This window comes from Aythya fuligula, chromosome 5 (assembly GCF_009819795.1).
Source record: "Aythya fuligula isolate bAytFul2 chromosome 5, bAytFul2.pri, whole genome shotgun sequence".
Lineage (NCBI taxonomy): Eukaryota > Metazoa > Chordata > Aves > Anseriformes > Anatidae > Aythya > Aythya fuligula.
The window spans coordinates 24,295,737-24,315,395 of NC_045563.1; the positions used below are offsets into that span (position 1 = coordinate 24,295,737).

A 19,659-nucleotide genomic window follows, 5' to 3' on the forward strand; every position below is an offset into this window, starting at 1 on the left:
ATCTATCTCAGCTTTGCTTAAAAAGTCACAAGTACAAATCCTTGCTTTGATTTGTAAATCTTATCATGAACATGTGATAGATTTCTGCAAAATAGAGAGCTAGGTTAGTCACCAGTTAGTCACGGCACAGCTTTGCACAGAAAAATACAGTGTTAAATAAATTGCCAAACCTCTTATCTGTTTATCTTTTGAATTGTATGAAAAACTTACTTTATTGACTGGAAGAATGTTTTTCACGTTGAAGTAGAATCCAAAGTAAACCATGTTAAAAACTCCATGACGGCCCAGTGTTGCAGTAAGACCTTTGTTGAGTCCTTGGAGGCCCAAACCATTGGTTTTAATGATCTGCTGAGCTTGAACAAAGCTAGATGGTTGCTACACAAGTTAAGTAAAGGAAGGAAGAGATCATCTTTAGAAAAAGAAAACAATAACCACAGCCTCATTTCAATCCTGTTGACAAACAGCGTTGCCAACTCTTGTCATATTATCTTAAGTCTCATCATAATTATTCTCATTAAAAAAAAAATCCTCACTTTTCTGATTGCAGAAACTTTTCTGATTGCAGAAAAAAAGTTGACAACATCCCTAAAGCAAAGATAAAGCTCCTAAAACAATAATTTAAAAAAATCAATCTAATTTTACAGAGAAAATTATGTCTTTGAATGTGTGAATTTGGCAGTATTTTTTTTTTTTTTTATCACTGAGCTTTGCTGTTAGGACTGTGACAGATGAAACCCTTGCACAACTAGAGCATACAACAATTATTCTGGACAATTAGAAGATTAAAACAGCTCATAGAGTAAAACCAATGGCACAGAAATATGCATTGTGGGGGAGTGATGAAAGGGCAGAACTGGAGCAGGAAATTTGAGAGCCATTATGGCGAGGGAAGCAAGTCATTGGGAGACACAAATTGGAGCAGCAAGGGATGCTATAAATATGTGTGTTGAATAGCAGTTACACTTTCAATGTTAGAAATAGGGTTGAAAGGCAACAAAAAGTATATATATTATCTGGGAGTCCTTCTGTATCCTCAGGTTCTTCATGCTGTTAAGAATGCAAACCACTGCTTTAAAATACTGACTTTTAAGGAAATTACTGGATACACAGAGCTTTTAAAAACTAGATTACATGTTAAAAGTTTTTCTGTTATAGAGGTACGCATCTAACTTGGAGTACTGAAAATCTAGAAAAGAAGGTGTAGATTTTTTTTTTCCAAAACCACACAACTGAACGCCCTGTTTTGCACTCCTAGTGAATGTATTTGACTTAAAAAGCATAGTTAGATTTTGAAAACTGGAATACTCATATACATTCCAAGGTACAAATTTAGGAAATTGCCTTTAGAAATCCTGTTTTGAAAATAATGTTCAAAAGGCATAGAAATTCTTTTAGTCAGCCTACTGCTGCTTAATGAAATCCAGAAAGGAAGAAAATTCCCCAGGATCCACTTATGTAATGATCAATTCCTCTGACAGGATCTGCCTGACTACATACACAATTGATCTGTATCATAATATAATGTAACACTCAGGTGCTCAGGTGAATCAGGTGCTCCCCTTCTGAAAGGTCTTCTCTATTGTTTTAGCAGAATTACAGGAAAGTTATTTTCAAAAAGGTGTTGACTTGAGTTTGGTTTTCTCCAATGCATAAAGCTAGGTCTGGGTAACCAAATATTTAATTAGAAAGTCAAAACATGACTTCCACTAGGATTCTCAAACAGGAAAATATAGAAGGATTTTGACTACAATGTGCTGAACACTGCTAATTTCAATACACTTATTTGTTTAATGTCTTTCCATTTCAAAATATCACTGTAGTAGATCAACACCATCAGCCAAATGATTCCTATTATATCCGATACAGCATATGATTGCCTATTTAGGTGACTGACAAATGTAGTCTTTAATACCAAGTTTCACTCTGTTTTTTCATAATTTGTAACTAATATTATCCTCTTAATGCTCTGCATACATTTTACTACAGTTTACTTTTCTAACTACACAAGTATACAAATCAGAATCTATTATAAATGTAGATACCCAAATGGAATATGGTCCAGATACTAGCAATAACATCCATTCTCATGAAAAAAAAAAAAAAAAAAAAAAAAAAAAAAAAAAAAAAAGGTGTGTGGGGGGAAATGAGGGATTAGATCTTTAAAAAATAACTAGTGGTCCTGAATAAAGTGATTTAAGCTGAAGACACCAACTTTCAATAGTAAGTTGGTCTCAAATACAGACTTACTCACTTACTCCTGACTCACAAGGGAAGCCTGCCAGTTGCTGTACACCAGAAATGGGATTCATCAGTCCAAATATAGATGCCTGAAATGTCTACATCTAGAATCACAGAATCATAGAATGGCTTGGGTTGGAATGGACCTTAAAGATCATCTAGTTCCAATTACCCTTCCATAGGCAAGGATGCCACTTACTAGATCAGGTTGCTCTACACCTGAGCTACTCAAAAAGATTCCCTTTTTAGCAATAGAGAGGGCTCTAGTAGTGAACAATTTACCAAACATCTAAAATGTTAGCTGATCTTGCCACAGAAGGTCTATATTTCTGTACTGATGATGGAAGGACCTTATGATGACTACCCGGGAGGAATTCACTGTATAAACATCCAGAGTTTGACTCACTTTAGACACTTGTTGACTTATACTTAACACACACCTAGACAGCACAATCTGGAGTCAAAGCCTTCTCATCCTAGAGCAGAAACACGTATTTGTTTAATTAATCACAAATTGAAAGTGAGAAGACTTCAATCACATCACCAGTATATATAGCCAGTGGGTTTTCCATGGCTACATGGAAAGGAAACAAACAAACAAATAAAAAAAAGTGTTGGGACTTCTTGCAATTTACCTAAACAAAAAGTGAGGTGTTATTTTTATGTGTATCAATTCAAATTACAGAAGTGCCAATATGATTTATTGCGGCCTTCCTCTTTAAAACTATCAGCCCTAGAAAGATGATCTGGTACAACAGAATAATTCAACTGTCACTGTAGTGTGTGAATATTTACTTTGGGGGTGTGCAGAAGTCTGGGTGTGGGTTTATGTGTTCATGCTCTTCCTTGTTCCTTTAAACAAGATATATTTATTATTTCAATACAATAGCCAAAGAAATATGTGACCTGCATTAGGTTTCATCATATAATATGAAAGCTGTACAATGGGATAGGTGCATACTTAAACCTTTTATAAAAACAGTATATGGTAATGAAATGAGTGTACCATTACCCTACACTCTGTAATAACATGCAAGTGCTTCTCCCAGTAAGCTTGAGTTTACATGCTTTAGTACGGAATGTCCTTTAACGTATTCTTAACAACAACTTGAGATCATGGTACTGAAGCCACTAGAGTTTTCCTGATTTATTGCAAATTCTAAAATTATAATCCTTTTAAAAAGATATTTTAAAAATTGATATCTCTGTGATTTAATCACAATTGTGATTTAAGAAATTCAGTACCTTGGATTTTTTACATTAGGGCAAATAGACACTTTCAATCATACTTTAAGTGTAAACTAGGTTCCTAGTGGAGTCCCAATAGCATTCTTTTAAAATTTTATTTGTATGACACTATATTGTGATTTGGACTATGTGAAAATTTGCACTTAAATTAAATTTAAGGAATTTTCACTTAAACAATATAACTCAGTTTTTGAACAGCTATACTGTGATTATCAGAGTATTTTGAAGGTCACCAGGAAAGGACTGCTGCAATGAAAGTAATTAATTCCATAAAATTTACTAATTAAAACATCATGGTATTTATAAGCCTGAAATAGAGAAAAAAAATGTATGAAGAGAAAGGATATATCAATCTCTTGCAACTTTACAGGAACTAGTTTTCTCATAATACCGGTTTCTTTGTATCCAAAACCAGAGATTTTTAAAAGATATTATTTGCTTCTTCACAACCATGAGACAGAAAGATCAAGAATATCTACCTGTTTTACTGAGGAGCAAACAGGCTGAAAGAGTAGTAGTCCATAATTTTCATACCACCTTACTGAGAAAGAAATCATCTCATGCACGGCTTTCTCCTGCTTTGTCTCTCTCCTTGCAGGATCCTAACCATTTTACTCTTGTACAGTATTAGCTCTTTGTTTCAGTAGTTCTGCTGTTGCTGATTAAAAAATGTCTAGGCTGGAGACTTAAAGCAACCTGATATCTCTTTTGCATGCATTTAAAATATAACAGAAATTTACCAAATATTTTAAAATTTATTCTCAAGGAGAATGCTTCTCTGAAGGAGTTACAGTCAGTGCCAACTGCTTTATGACATTTGGAAATTAGCAGCAATATTTTGCCAAAGTGTCCCTGAAGAGCACGACCCAAACAGCTTATGTAAATGGCAAGTTGATATATCCTGTGCATCCCCCAAAAGGGTTCAGTTTGTGAGATGAGTGATACAAGGCATACAAGTATTAGCTCTGACAAAGCTTAAAAGAAGAATATGGAAAACTTGTGCCTCACCAGGGATCCATCCAACATTTTCAGGCTTATGTGACTTAGCACTTTTACCATAATAGGTACAGCTGATTTCTCAGAAGATTTTGAAAGAGATGATTTGTCATTTGTTAGTCTTATTCACTGAGAAAAAAAAGGAAGGAACTGTGTGACTGCCTACCTTAACTTTTGCCTGGAACATTTTCTGCATTAAAAATAATTGAAACTGTTGCATTCTTGTACAAGCGTGCAAGTGTTCTTGCACACTTGAGTCTGATGAATCATTCTTTACCAGTTTAATCTTTTTCCCCATTCATCAGTAACCAAAACCATGGACAAAGTCAGTTTTACACATTGACTTTGAGCAAAACAACATTTCAATAATAAAACTCTGAGTAGAAATAAGGCTTTCAATTATCACCATGCTTTATTATATAACTATTTCCCATTTGGTGTCTAGAAATGTAAAGATTTATATCACAAATAAATTCATCCAAGCCTATAAAACCTACCAGTTACATTTTTAATATAAAAGACATGCCTAGGGCATAGGTTCTTGGTGTCTTATGGCAATCTTCTGTGCTCATTTGAAGTGTGGAGCCTGCCAGAGTAAATGTGTACAAGGGTCTCAGAACTGTACTTCTGGATAAGAATTCCTCACAGTGCTGCCCCACTGGCTGCTCTGGAGGGAAGGAAGTGTACTGCAGGCACAGGATATCTACAGTGGAAATGCTGACAATATGCTATGCATCTTGATGCATATCTGGCAGCATCATCTACTGAGTCTCCTCCCTTTTTCCATTTCTGTTAACCTTATGGCAAAATCATTTGCATCAACCCACTATAGTATAGATATCCCAGTCTAAATATGAACTTTGAAGTGCATTACACTTAATAAAGCAAAAACAAAAGTGGAGCAATTCTCATACCTCTGTGAAGGCATTCCGATTGGTCTGTAAGGTAACCTTTACTACTTCAAAGGGGTTAACCACAACTGCCTCTGTTAATCCAGATCCCAAGCCAGCAACTGCAAATGCCTAGGGAAGTTAAATCAGTCAATATGTAAAAATCAAGTAGTAAAATTTCCCATGTATCAGATTATGAAACTGAATGATACAATGAGAGATTTCAGTAATGTGACAGTACTACTACTAAAAAACACTAGCCCTTGATTAGATGCTGACAGTTCATGAAGACAATATGACAATAGCCATAAACCACATTCCAAGAAAAAAAACAAAATGAAATGTCATAGCACTGTCAATGAACTCTCTTTTGAGCTAAAAGAAAAACTGTGGTATTGATTTATAATGAAAACATGAAAAAGCATTGCCCTCATGTTAACTTTGGGTGGAGTCTGAGTAAAAGCATGAATGCAGTTATGCAGTACCAGAAAAAAATAAAACTGCACAGAGCTTTAAGTGTATAACATTAACACATTAACTTAAAAAAAAATAAATAAGGAAATGTAAGAAATTCAAATAATGCAGTACTTAAGCAAATTGCATAAGGAGAAGAAAATTCCTCCTAAGTAAATATCTAACCTGAAAAGGTTTATATGGGAATAAGTGGCACATATGGAGATGTCGACATTCTCTACAAGGATGAATTAACTCCGTGTACTTAAAAGCTGATGGTACATTACAGCCATAGAAATGTTGATATTCAGTACTTTGCTTTCCATCAGGAAACAGCATTTATAAATACAATAATTTCTTTGTAAGAGAAAAATAGTTTAGATATTCAGGTCAATTAAGAAAATTCAGAAGGGCTAACTTTTGTGACCACTTTACATACTTATTGCCTCATTTTATTGTCTCTAAACTTTCTAGGGGCTGTAAAGAGTCCCAGGTCCACAATGCAATAAGCGTATTTGCTGAAATTCAAGGAAATGAATGGTAAGGAAAAAACAATACTTAGACAAATAACTTATTCAATACAGAGAGTTTTGACTTGGGAATATTGAGAGCTCAGGTACAGAATGTACCTGTAAATTAGAAGGGTAGCAGCAAGCTCCAGCCATAGTGCCTTTGCCTCCAGCTGTACTACCATGTTACCAGCAGATCTATTTTTCCAATGTAGGATGGGAACATAACCTATCCCTTTTACCATCAACCAGCAGGAAGCCATAAGGAAGCTGATACTAATGTATGCATCTGTCTTTCAACAGCAGAAGTTATCTTGATGAGAGCTCTGTTGAATCACCTAGAATCATTCTGTGTAGCTTAGACCAGAATCCCTCTCAATCATCTTTTCCCTCACTACCATGGCTAACTCAGAGGCAAAAATGCCTCCAAGTATTGCACCAAATAACACACAAGAATGCTGGGAAGTCTGGTGGCTGCTGCATCTGCTCGATGAATTGGAGCAGCTTTTGGTCACCTATGGCATATTTACAAGTTTCCAGCATATTTTACCCCAAAAAAGGTGATGTTGTACCACAGGACTCTAATCTTTGTTCTTTCCACTTTCTGCAGAATAGCATTATATTTACATCTAAGGAAGAGATATTATCACATGAATAAAAAAATATTGACAATGTTCAACTTTTTATTTTGCAAGACTGAAAAATGACAAGCTGCATACAGACTCTTCTATGGTGACTGTCAATAACACTTTGACAATGTTAAGACATTTATTTATGACATTATTATTAAGGCATTTGATATAAAAATTAATGTAACTATCATTTTGGCAGATTATGTTATCAGTGTTTTCAAGGGACAAGTCTGTTCTGAGAAACTGTGATTTGGTTGATCAGACCCCTTTATTTTTTGGGCTGCTTCTAATATGGGAAGAAACAGATGGGACTGTTCAGAATATAAATATTAAATCAGAACATGAAGTGTTGCATCCATACATACCAGTCCTGGTGGTAATGATGCATATGCTAATAGCTTCTTGTATTGTTCAAAGGTGAAAAACTGTAAAGAAAATTAGATTGAGACTGCATGGGAAAAAAAAAATGAGTTAATTATACAAATTAATAAAACCAAACTACAGGGAAGTTCCACTACCTCATATCTTGAGTAGCCACATGAAGTTCTGCAAAGAAACGTAAGCTACTTTTTTTTTTTTTTTTTCATGCTCTCTGTAGCAGTGTTTGATGTGCAATAGTAGATTAGGCTTCAGAACTGATTTTATTAGTATATTGTGCACAACAGCAGCATAAATGCAATTAAGGTTTTATGTAAGAGTTCACTTACAACATATAGTTCTTGTTTCCAATTTATTATTTTTCCTCTAACATCTAATTTTCATACACTTGTATAAATGTAGTAGTGTAGTAGCAGATACTATTATTTGCCACCAGAAATCACCCTCATATTTAATATATTGCAATCATCTTCACATTTTTAATGAGAAAAATGTAATTGCAGATTGTGAAGACAGAAAGTCTGTAGATTTTTATAGTGTTTCACTTTCAAATCCATTAATTTTCAGAATACTTTTTTTTTTTTTTTGGGGGGGGGGGGAGGGGGAAGGCTTTTCTCAAAACCAAAGCAGAATTGTCCTCTCAAATACAATCCTGGCCACCCTTGCTAAAAAAAAAGAGAACTCAGACTACAGCATACTGAAAACACGGTTGCCAGGATCCTAAGGAGAACTTAAGTTTTTTTTAAGAATGAAGACTGAAAGAGAAAAAATGTTTGTCATGTTTAGTCTAGCAAAAAAGGAAGCTGCAAGGGAATGAAAAACAAGGAAAGGAGAGAGAGATGTAACAAAAAGTGGGTATAAATGGGTATAAAGTACTCATAAGTGGATTGTGGCTAGACATAAGATGAAACATTCTCACAGGCAAAGAAGTGGGGTCTTAAAACAATCTTCCAATAGGAGGGTTCTTAATTATTTTTTAGAGAGAGTTTGATAAATTTCTGAAAGGTAAACATAGAGCAGCAGCAGACTAGACTTGTTGACCTAAGAGATCCTCTCTAGTCCAGCGCTCCCATGAACACCAAGACACCCTGAAGCCCATCTTATTTCTAATTCATATTCAGCAAATATGTATGAGACCACTGTAAAAGCACTTCAGGCTGATGGCACATAAGATAGTTCTGAGGGCAGTGAAAAGGAGGCTAGAGCATGATGAATGAGGATAGCAGAAAATCTTGTGGGTTAGAGTAGATATTTGAGTTCCAGGGAAAACTAGATACTCGAAGTGTTATTTCATGTAATTTTCACAGGAGGAACACTGTGAGGCCTGGAACTAAAGCTCCCTACTTGTGACTCCTGTCTATCTATCCAGTATTCACTATTTTGTGTGCAAAAGGGAAGTGGCTTTTACATGGCATGTCCAGTGTTACATGACTGAACAACAAAAACATGCCACAGCTTCACCAGGACTGCATAAACACATGTGGATATTTACTGGAGCAAGAGCTGTCTCATCCCTATATAGCAAAAATAAATAACTAAAATCTCTTACTTTCTTGGCTACTTTCCAAAGCTAATCTGTACCACTTTGTTAGTTTAGAGGAAACTGTGAAGTTTGAAGAAACTGTGAACAGTGAAGGTGGGATCCACTGAAAGTCTGTGCATTTCACTCCCGTCTATGAGACCATGAACACTCACATATCAGCTAGCATGAATATAACATACTGTTTCAGTATGAGAAAAAGGCAATAGGAAATGAGGCCAACAGAGATGTGGGAATCTTAAGAAACATAAGGGAATAGATTTTTTGGGCAAATCAGAAAGACCTATGCTGGGTCTCATCCAAAGAAGACATCCTCAGTCCCTCAGGCTCAGTTATCACAAACCTATCAGAACAAAACATCCTTTCCATAAACCAAAAGAAATAGAATGAGCACTAAATTGACATTTTAGCTTGTTTATAACCCTGTCCTATGGCTAATTCAGTAAGGTTCTTCAGTCAAGGTCTGGTTCATCTGGAAAGTCACTAGAATCTTGCCAAAACCAGCAGAGAAATAGATGTTAATGAGTTGATAACAACACCATATTTACAAAAGGGGGGAATGTGTATTACACTTCTATAATGTAAAATTAAGATGTTAAATCCTGAAACTTGAAGGACTAATACTCTGGCCAGTGGATATACACTTTTTTATAATCAATAAGTATTATGTAAAATTTTGCAGAAAAGGCCCTAGAACCAGAGCCTAGATTGTAATTGCCCTGTGTAGAGATTGAACACAAATCTTGCAAACATCTTGCAAATATGTTTAAAATCATTGTACTGGCCTTGGCAACAATAATAAAAGATAGAAGTGTTACTTAGACTGTAGATACATCTTGGATAACTAAAATATAATGAGGTATTCCTTCTTCCATAATGTGTAATATTTTTTCAGTTTTATTTTTGCTTATAGGTAAAAGGAAATCTTTGGAAAGTGTCAGTTGTAGGTAGGTGAATTACTTCTCTAAATGAAATTCATTTCTTATTGAGGCAAAGTTTGCTTTATTCTCTGTCCAGCATCTTTCTACTCATTGTTACCCTCCTAACCTTTAATGGAATTTCTGGTATTCCTTAATGTTTTCCATAGTGTCACAGATCAGTAAAATGGTTGTAATAAAGGCAGAAATACATTACCTAGCAATTTTTTGGTCTTAAAATTTTTACCTTAAAAATCAATACTTTCCTAGAGTCATAAATAAAATAATGAGATAATAGTAACTATGCCTCATATAATTTTTAAAAAGAAAACAGATAAATAAAAGGATCAATATAGATGTTGCTGGGTATACAAGTGGCCAGTATACATACAATTTTGCCAAAAGTATCCAACTTTATCATATGGGTTTATATAATATATATATGCCAAAATTGTTTTTAAAAACAGAGTAATTTGTCTTTTTCTCTACAGTTTTATTAAGTTAACAGCTTTGTGCAAAAAAAAAATCCCACAATAAATGTATTTAAAACATGCTTTTGTGTATAGAATAACCAATATTGTCCATCTGGCAAAGATACACTTTAATACTCAGAGAACAGTCAGACTACTTACCAGATGTCTCAATAACTCTAAGGTAAAAATATATGCTTGAAACAAGATGTCTGGGAATGCACGAACAATATAAATTTGCCCCAAAAGTTCATCTGTTAACCATTGTATTGGCATCATCACTTTCCTCCAAGTTCAGTCTAACATAAAGTTATAAACTTTGACTTTTCGTTTTCCAGAAATACCAGCTTTCTTTTTTTAGAAGGGAAATATAGAAAAAAAAAAAGCAATATATACATGAGAACCTACTTGCCTAAAACTGAACCTGTATCTTCAACACTTAGCATTAAAGCTGAATAACTGTGGCTAAGTAACTTCATTTTATCAGATTTATATTCATTATCAAATAACCATGCCATGTAAATACAATATTCCAGTAGCAAAACTAAATTTCTTAATACAAAATCTGCCTTGCCCCTTCTCTGTACGCTTTCATGAGGTATAAAAGACACTTTATCTAGAAGTTTTCAAAAGAGTTCATTACAAACCAAGTCTGAGAAATTGCCTCTCTACTTTTTTTTTTTCTTTTCCCTTAGACCTCAATGCCATAGTCATTGATGTAGTTCTCCATGACCCTAAATCTCACTAGTCAGGTTGGCAGCAGACAAGACGCATATTTGGGCCTGTTAAAATGAGGAAAACCATTAGAAGAATAAAAGGTGGAGAATAACCAAAGAAAGCAGTGACTTTCCAGTGTTGTTTCACATTCATATCCAAAGAAGGTTAGTGGAAATTTTAGCCAAGCTGAATTCTCTTCAGGCCTAAGCATAGATTTAAATTCCACTTTGGATGTTAGAAATTGTGCTGGCAGATAACACCTGACATTAAATAGCTTCAGTATCCAGGAACTTAAAATCACTTAACTATAATGCCCTATCCTTTCACTGAACCATTGTAATGTAAAATATAGCCGATATCTCAAGATAAAGTGAAGTCCTGTTTGTGTCTTTGGAACACTATAAAATTTAAAATAAAAGTGTAAAGAATTAAAGAATTCAATGATTTATTTGAAAGCATGTTTAGCATTTAAATCTGATTCTCAAGATTTCAGAAAAAATACTGGGTCCTAATGTAAATGTTCAAGAACTAAGTAGAAAGCATCCCACTAAGAAGTCATGAGCTTATGAAGTATAAAAGGAGGCTGAGAGAAATGAATTTGTTTATCCTGATGATATGAAGGCTAAGGGGATCTAATTCCTGCCTTCCACCATACGAAGCAGCGTTACAGAGAAGACAAAGACAGAAACTTCGCAGAGGACCACTACAAAAGCACAAGAGGCAATAGGCAAAGTTGAAACAGAGGAAATTTGGGTAGGATATATAGCAAAAATCTTCACAGTGAGAGCATTTAAGCACTAGAGCAGGAGCAAAGAGAGGCTATATCCTTGAAGATCTTCAGAACTCAGCTAGACAAGGTACCTGAGCAACATACTCTAACCTGAAGTCAGCCATGCTTTGGGCAGGACGTTCACCAGATGACCCACAGAGATCTCTCAACTTAAATGTTTTTATGATTCAACAGTCATATTGAATATTGTGGGGTTTAAACCAACTTAATCAACATGAGTAAAAGAAAGTGACTCATGATTTTTGAAAGACTCAAGATGGTAGGAGAGAAATCAAAGTTGGGGTTGTATTTTAACTACAAATATGCTGGAATCTAAAATACATGATCAGATGGACTTTGAGCTGTTCCAACTGAAATGCAACGAAGAGAAAAAGAAGACATTACAGTCTGAAGAGAACAAGTTAGGAAGCTTTTAAATATCATCCATTTATTCTTCACTGCCATTTTGCTATTAAATAGAAATTCAGTTTGCTTAGTTGTACTAAATAATTTTGAGATAGGTGACACATATCGTTGGCATCTATATGCTAATGCAAACAAGATGACATTACCAGAACTCCTTTAGGATTCTATTACAAGGTCACATCCTGGCACTTAATACAAATATTATTCCTCCGTAAAGGAATTGGAACATGAATGATTAATTGCAGGCTAAGGCCCAGGATCATATGCAGTCTTTTTAGAAAGACACACACACACACACACACACACAAAAAAAAAAAAAAAAAAAAAAAAAAAAAAAAAAGATCAAGACATTCTGTACAGTAACTGCTTTAAGACATATTTGTTGCAACTATAGAAAACTTCAAAGTTCTGAAGTAAAAGACAAACTTTCATTCATAACACCATGGATGCTTTGGCAGATTTCGAACTGTAAGGTGAAATGTTTATTTAGTAGCACTAAAAAAAAGGGTTGCATTTCATAATTGAAAAAATTGGTGTATTGATATTCTTTGCCTAGGAGTGTTACTAAAATAATGTTCCAGAAGTTGAAATAGAGGATAATAAAGAAAATCAGATCAACATTTGATGTTGAATACACTGTTATAGGCTAGCATCCAGTTCAAGTGTAAGAAAGCTGGAATAAAAAATTCTTTGCATGCTAGAAAGTTGTACCCACTAATATATTCAATATGTAAGAAAGCAAGAGTATGGAGCAGTGTTCTTTTGAGTACCAGAAAACTCCAGACAGCACTTCAAACCTACTACTTCAAGTTACTTAGTAAGTGCTTACCAGGAGTGCCTTCTTTAAAGGCTTCATTTATTAAGCTATTCTGAGTATTAATTGTTTGGTAAGTTGGCAGGCATTTCCAATAAAACAAAATGTCGATATTAGAGGTAATTATGAGGCTAAAATCTGAAGTACTAGTACTCTGTTATAAACATTGCTTATTGCAAAGTTTGATTGCAATTTGTAATTACAATTTGTTTTTCAGTAACAGTTTATATATTTATAGCCTAGCAAATATAGCCTAGAATTTTAAAGCTCTATATTACACTTCTTAATCAAGAACAGTTTTTATTGTGCTGTTCAACAGGAAAGTTTCCTCCTTGTAAAATTCAGAGAATCAATTTGCCAAAGCTTAAGAATCTAATGCGTAGGAGAATCAGTGTAGGAGAAATAAAATATTTTAGAGCTGACACTCTCTCTACTTTAAAAGGGGAAGTATGTTTATATTATTATTATTATTATTATTATTATTATTATTATTATTATTATTATTATTATTATTATTATTATTATTATTATTATTTTACCTTCACTGCCCTTTTGGGTGTCTCAGCTAAGATGGGAGGGAGTATTCCCTTGTAGAAGCCAAGCAATCTATTGAAGAAAAAAAGGAAAATATTTTTGTATGGATAAATAACAGTTCATTGCCATACTACCAATTCTATTTTCACTTTTATGTAAAGCAACTAACATTTTAACATTTTTAAGCATACAAATAATAGTGATGCTCTTTGCTTGCTTGCCTGCTAAATAATGTTTTACCTATTCTATCATGTGCTGGTGAGAAGACAATCAAAATAAAGTAATGAATAAGTAAAAATTCAGTCCATTTTTCCTGAGTAAACAAGTAACTATATTGAAAAAAAGAAGAACAATTTTGAAAAGGAAGTATTATTTATTTCATTTGAAAATGAAAAGGAAGTATTATTTAATTGTATTAATTTTCTTAACGTTGCAATGATATTTAAAATTGAAGTCATGACATACTGTTTTGGGAAAAAAAAACTGCGACCAGTAAGTTACATACAAAACCTGCATGCTCATCTCAGATACTAGGTTAAGGCATCTTTTAAAATTTAGTTTTACATATGCTTGAAAATATATGAAATAACCTTTGTATGACAACTTAATTTTAAACACAAATTAGCTGTTCACAGAAACATAACAGAATACATGTAATTTGTCTTGGAAAAAACATTCAGGCAGTATCTTGCTGAGGTACACTTTCAGTTTATAATAGCTGCAGTCTTTTGGAGTTGGTCTGAAGCTAAAGATCAACTTGTTGTGTCACTTTGCATTGGAGTATCTAAAGTTTATATATAATATATATATAAATATATATATATATATAAATATATATATGTCATATATATAATTACATATAAACATTTTATATATAATAATATATAATACTTTAATATAATTTTATGTCTTGCTACAAGGACACATGGTATTTGAAGACAGCCTGAGTTCTGCTTACAAGACCAGCGTGGACACATAAGGTTGGGTACTGGAAATGTCTAAACATCAGGTAGTTCTTAAGAACCACAGCTAAGAGCAGATGTAGTTCTGTTTGCTAGGCCTCCACATCGCCTAGGTAGTGCTTAGCTCAGAGTGATGTCTGATGCGATGAGCAAGAAAGTACCTTGCCAGCCAACACAGGTATATCTTAAAACTTATCATCTTCAGAGCTCATATTTTTCTTCCCTGTAAGAAGTAAACTTTCTATAGACAAAATCACTTTTTAAAGCAAAGTTTTTATCCTTTTGAAATATTTAAAGGTTGAGATTCAGTTTTATAAAAGTCTATTATGTGGAATAATTTTACAGGGTGTAGAAGAGTAAGCACAACAGAATCTCCTATAGTTGTCCTGTGAACATCAAAAGAAACTGATTAAGTTTATGCTCCCCACCTGACTATAAAAAAAAAACACAAATTCTCTATCATCTTTTTCACCTTTCTTCTAACATTTCTTTGAAGTCCTCTTCCTAAGCTGCTCCCATGTAAATAAAATATTTAGGCTTTTTAAGACTTTCCAGAGTGGGAATATCATTTAACCTTCCTCTGAAGTGAGCAACGTACAGATTCCAGTCCATGCTGAAAAGAAATGTTGAACATTTTATACAATGATGGTTTCATGACAAGAATACTGAAAGCCCTTGGATAAGAGATTTCAGGAATTCAGTCAAGGAGTTAGATGTTTGAATTTCCCCCAAGCCTCAACTTAGGAACATAACTATATATAGATACTTAACTATGTACATATATCTATAACCATATGTACCCCTACAGATGTAGATATAGATATAACCATACAGATAGATATACGTATCCACAGATATTGATATAGTGATATAGATACAGTGGATCCATGCTTAATCTTTAACAGTTCATACATATTCAGTTTACGCTTGCTGATTCAGCAAGCTATTGAAATATTGAATGACTTTACACAAGTGATTCATACAGTTTAATGTGAGTTCAAACTGAAATTGAGGTCCAAGTAGGATCAGCAACAAGAACACAGATCCCTATAAACACTTTCTTCCTTTCAGCTCAATCTAAAACTCTGTAAGCATATCTACAACAGGCATCCTGTTTAGAATTTCTAGTACTCCAGCATGATTGGAAATGGAAAATGAAACATACTCCACTGCTCTACTCATAAGTGTAGCTTTCGCTACAGAGAAGTGAGACCTGAACTTCATCCAGATTTTCTCATTACTAAAAGATGAATAAGCAGAGGAATATGCAGTGTAACAACTCTGTTAGTTCTAGAATCCCACTGCGTCATTACCTAGACAGTAGTACAGGTTGCTTTTTTAGTGTAGCCTTCATATATACTGAAATATATGCAGTTATTGAATATATAAATGTAACATTCCCGTGATCTCTGAAGGTCTTAGGGAAACTCCAGAGAAAATGTGAAGCAGAAGGATATAGCAGGAATAAAGCAACAGATCTGCCATTTCAGCAGTCTTGGGAGGCAGATAATTCTGTCTAAAAGTAACAACATTCTATCATATTTGGTGTTGAAATAGCAGCAATTCAGATGATCATCTGGCTAGGCTGTGGGTTGTTTGAAAATTCTAGAGAAATGGGAACTGAAAGTACAACAATTATCCATTGCTCCTGAATCTCAGAGTCACAGAATGACTGAGGTTGGCAGAGACCTATGGAGGTCATCCAGTCCAGCCCCCTGCTCAAGCAGGGCTCCCTAGAGCAGGTTGCCCAGGACCATGTGTAGTCAGGTTTTGAATATTTCTAAGGAAACTCCACAACCTCTGTGGGCAACCTGTGCCAGTACTCCATCACCTTGACAATAAAGAAATCCTGCTTGATGTTCAGACAGAACCTACTGTGTGCCTATTGCCTCTTGTCCTGCTACTGGGCACTACTGAAAAGAGCCTAGCTCCATCTTCTTTGCACCCTCCCTTCAGGTATTTAGAGATATTGATGGGATCCCCCCAACCCTCCTCTTCTCCAGGTTTATCAGTCCCAACTCTCTCAGACTTTCCTCATATAAAAGATGCTCCAGTCCCATAATCATCTCTGTGGCCATTGCTAGACTTTCTCCACTAAATTCATATCTCTTCATGTATTGGGAAGCCCAGAACCAATCAGAGTACTCCAGGTGCAACCTCACCAGAGCGGAGTGGAGGTGAAGGATCACCTCCCTTCACCTGCTGGCAGCACTCTTAACGCTTGAGAGAGCTAGCACTTCAGGGAACCTGGAATGCTGATGTCCCAGAAAGGGTCAGGGTCTGTGCTATTTATTTATGCTCATAATAGTGCCTTGCAGGTATGTCCTTGCTTAAATGAAAATGCTCTTTTGCTTGAGGTAATAGCTTAAACCCTGATCTGTTGATTTTGTGTCCCTCTTGGTTCCCATCACCCCAGGCCCTTTGCTTGTCAGCTCCATCCATTGCTCTGTTGCAAGTCTGCTGGTAGCTCTCACCCTCACCTGTTTTCCCTGGTTTAAAGCCCTCACCAGGTTGGCCACCCTGACCCAAAGATACATGTGCAAAGATATCACTGTGCATGTTATGTGAAAGCTGATCTGCTGCAAGGCCAGCACAACAATGTTCTCTTAGAAGAACCTCCACTGTGAGTGAGGAGAATGTGCAGAGCTCAGCAGCTGACCCTACAACTGAGTTTCACTGCTTTACTTCTCTTTTCTTCTGTGGAGGCATATTTCACTGTGAAAAACAGACAGGAAGGAGTTAAGGTCTATTCCTATGGAACACATTAAGTTTAGAAATCTAAAAACACATGAAAACTTTGAGGATATACATACGTATATGCAATATGTAATTCAGTAAACATGGTAAAGACTAGTTCAGTATTTAATTATGAAATGTGGCTTTTTTTTTCTTTCTTTTTTTTTCTTTCCCTTTCTTTTTTTTACCTCACTTGAAATAAGAGTGGAAAAAAAGGTTACAAAGAAAAGTTACTGAGATGAAAGGAATAAGCAACTAAAACACAATCTCTTCTCATCACCACATCTTGTCAACTGAATAAACTTTTGCATTAAGCACAAATTCATATAGAAAATTCTCTTCCTGAGGTGGAGCAGCTGCCCTCAGGTTTTCCAAATAATGCTTTAAAAATCATGCCCATTAAGGACTTATTTATTTGAAATTTTGCAGAATTAGCTATTTACATGTATTTATTTTTCAAATCTAGCATGATGATAACAGAAACTTAAATGGTTCTCATGTCAGCCAGAAAGTACATACTACACACAAAGATTTATACTTCTTTTTACCTTGGTCAATAATACTTCTTTTTTCCTTGGTCAATAACACTGAGTTAGCACAGAGTGTATAACATTTTTCAAAGTCAACTAATGAATGGTGATGACATTTCACATTTGAAAGATATTATCACCTGGATTCAGGCCTTCCTACAGAAAACCGGTGTTCAGAAAAATTATGGAACAGCAGCAGCAATCACTGCAGCACGTGATAGAAGAGAGAGGATGTGACATCATATCCCTAGCTAGAAACATTGGAAAGAACAAGTAAATCTCTAACAGAAACACAGCTACATCTTATTTTGTTTCAGCAATAAGGGTCTAAATGAACATCACCATTCAATTGTATTCTGGGCAACAGCCCAAACTCATCTTTGCAGCAGTTGATTTTGAAACATTACAGTCAATCATATCTTCTCAATTTGTTCTTTCAGGCTTTTGCTATCCTTCTGGTTTCCATTTCTTGTTTGGAAGCCTTGAGTCATTCAGCCTGGCAAGACGACCAACCCAAATCAGTTATTTTCTTCAAATTATGCTGAAATTGGGATCTTGCTTAGTTTGTTGTTTTCTTCCTCTCTTTCACATAATTTTTCCTTTAAGGATCTAATAAAGCTGATTGAATGCATGAACACAATATTGCTTTTCTCCTGTTGCTGTCAAATCTAAGTCCCTTACCCACATTGTTTTATAATTGAAACAAAATACCTCTTAGATCCAATTCTACTTTCATTACCTCTGCATTATCCCAAGTATAAATAAAAGACCTAGGTTTCATGATCATGTCAGTTATATTAATTGGAATGCACAACTTTCTGTTTTTACAAGAATTTTTCTTTCAACAAAGGGAAGGAATTTTGAAGACATGCTTGGCAGAAGGCTGGATATTCTTAAAAAAAATAAAAAAATCAGAACACATACCTGAATGTAACAAAATTTGCTTAAAATTTTATTTATACCAAGGAAAGATACTTGTGGTATGTAACATTATGTGAATTTATTACTATCACAAGGTAAAACAACTGAAAATGGGCCAATATGACTTTATTATATGCTAGTAGTGTGAAGTAATTTTATGATGACCTAGCAGGAGATTTCAAAGATTTTAAATTCCCAGAAGTTAGAGGAAAACTATCAAGTGCTTAGTGAAAACAGACACAAATTAGTACTTCCTGCTGCGAAAAATGGACAAACAATTTAGCTATTTATTTTGAGAGCAGCAACCTACTAGCCAATTGTCACACATGTAGTTCATCCTAATCGCTATGCCTACAACTGTTTGCCCATCTGAAGAGGTATGCTGTAGGGAAATCTGGGTGTCATTCAGCAGGAATAGGCACGGAGCTGGGCATACTTTAAAAGATATTAAAGGTTGGAAACATTCATAGAAAACCAGGTTTCAACACTCTGTTGCTATCCAATTTTTTTTTTTTTTTCTTCTTGTGAAGTATGTTATGTATATTATCCTACTGCAAATGTTAAACACATGTCACTACAGGAACCTCAGAGAAAGCTATTAATGACATACTTATCCAAGTTAGCTTCTGAATTTCTATTATGCAAATATATTTCTGTATCTATGCCTCTTATACAGATACCTGCCATTTTAGACATCAGCACTAAATACTAGGTACTTATTTTCACGTCATATTTATTTTTTTTCTTCACTGAACTCTCATTTATCTAGATCACCATTGGCTAAAACACATGGGAATTAAGGAAAACATTTTTTTTTTTTTTTCACAGCAAGTAAAAGTAATACAGAATTATATGTTACCATGGGGCTGCAGTAACACTTATGTTATACTATATGTTAAAAGAAGACGAAAAGTCCAGCTATAAGGATACTAGAAGTACACTGACTCAGGAAAGAAATCCCTCAAATAAGTTAAGGCAA

The 19,659-nt window shown here is 34.7% G+C and overlaps 1 protein-coding gene across 3 annotated transcripts in view; it reads right to left on the reverse strand.

Annotated features, from left to right (window-relative positions):
• SLC25A21 (solute carrier family 25 member 21) overlaps positions 1-19,659 on the reverse strand; it is a 251,729-nt gene that overhangs the window by 16,351 nt on the left and 215,719 nt on the right. For all 3 annotated transcript variants that reach the window (XM_032187582.1, XM_032187581.1, XM_032187583.1), the window contains exons 4-7: positions 13,537-13,603; positions 7,332-7,391; positions 5,397-5,504; positions 211-375 (exon numbers count right to left, since the gene is read on the reverse strand). In XM_032187582.1, the coding sequence (XP_032043473.1) occupies positions 211-375; positions 5,397-5,504; positions 7,332-7,391; positions 13,537-13,603 (400 nt within the window). The remainder of the gene's footprint in view (positions 1-210; positions 376-5,396; positions 5,505-7,331; positions 7,392-13,536; positions 13,604-19,659) is intronic.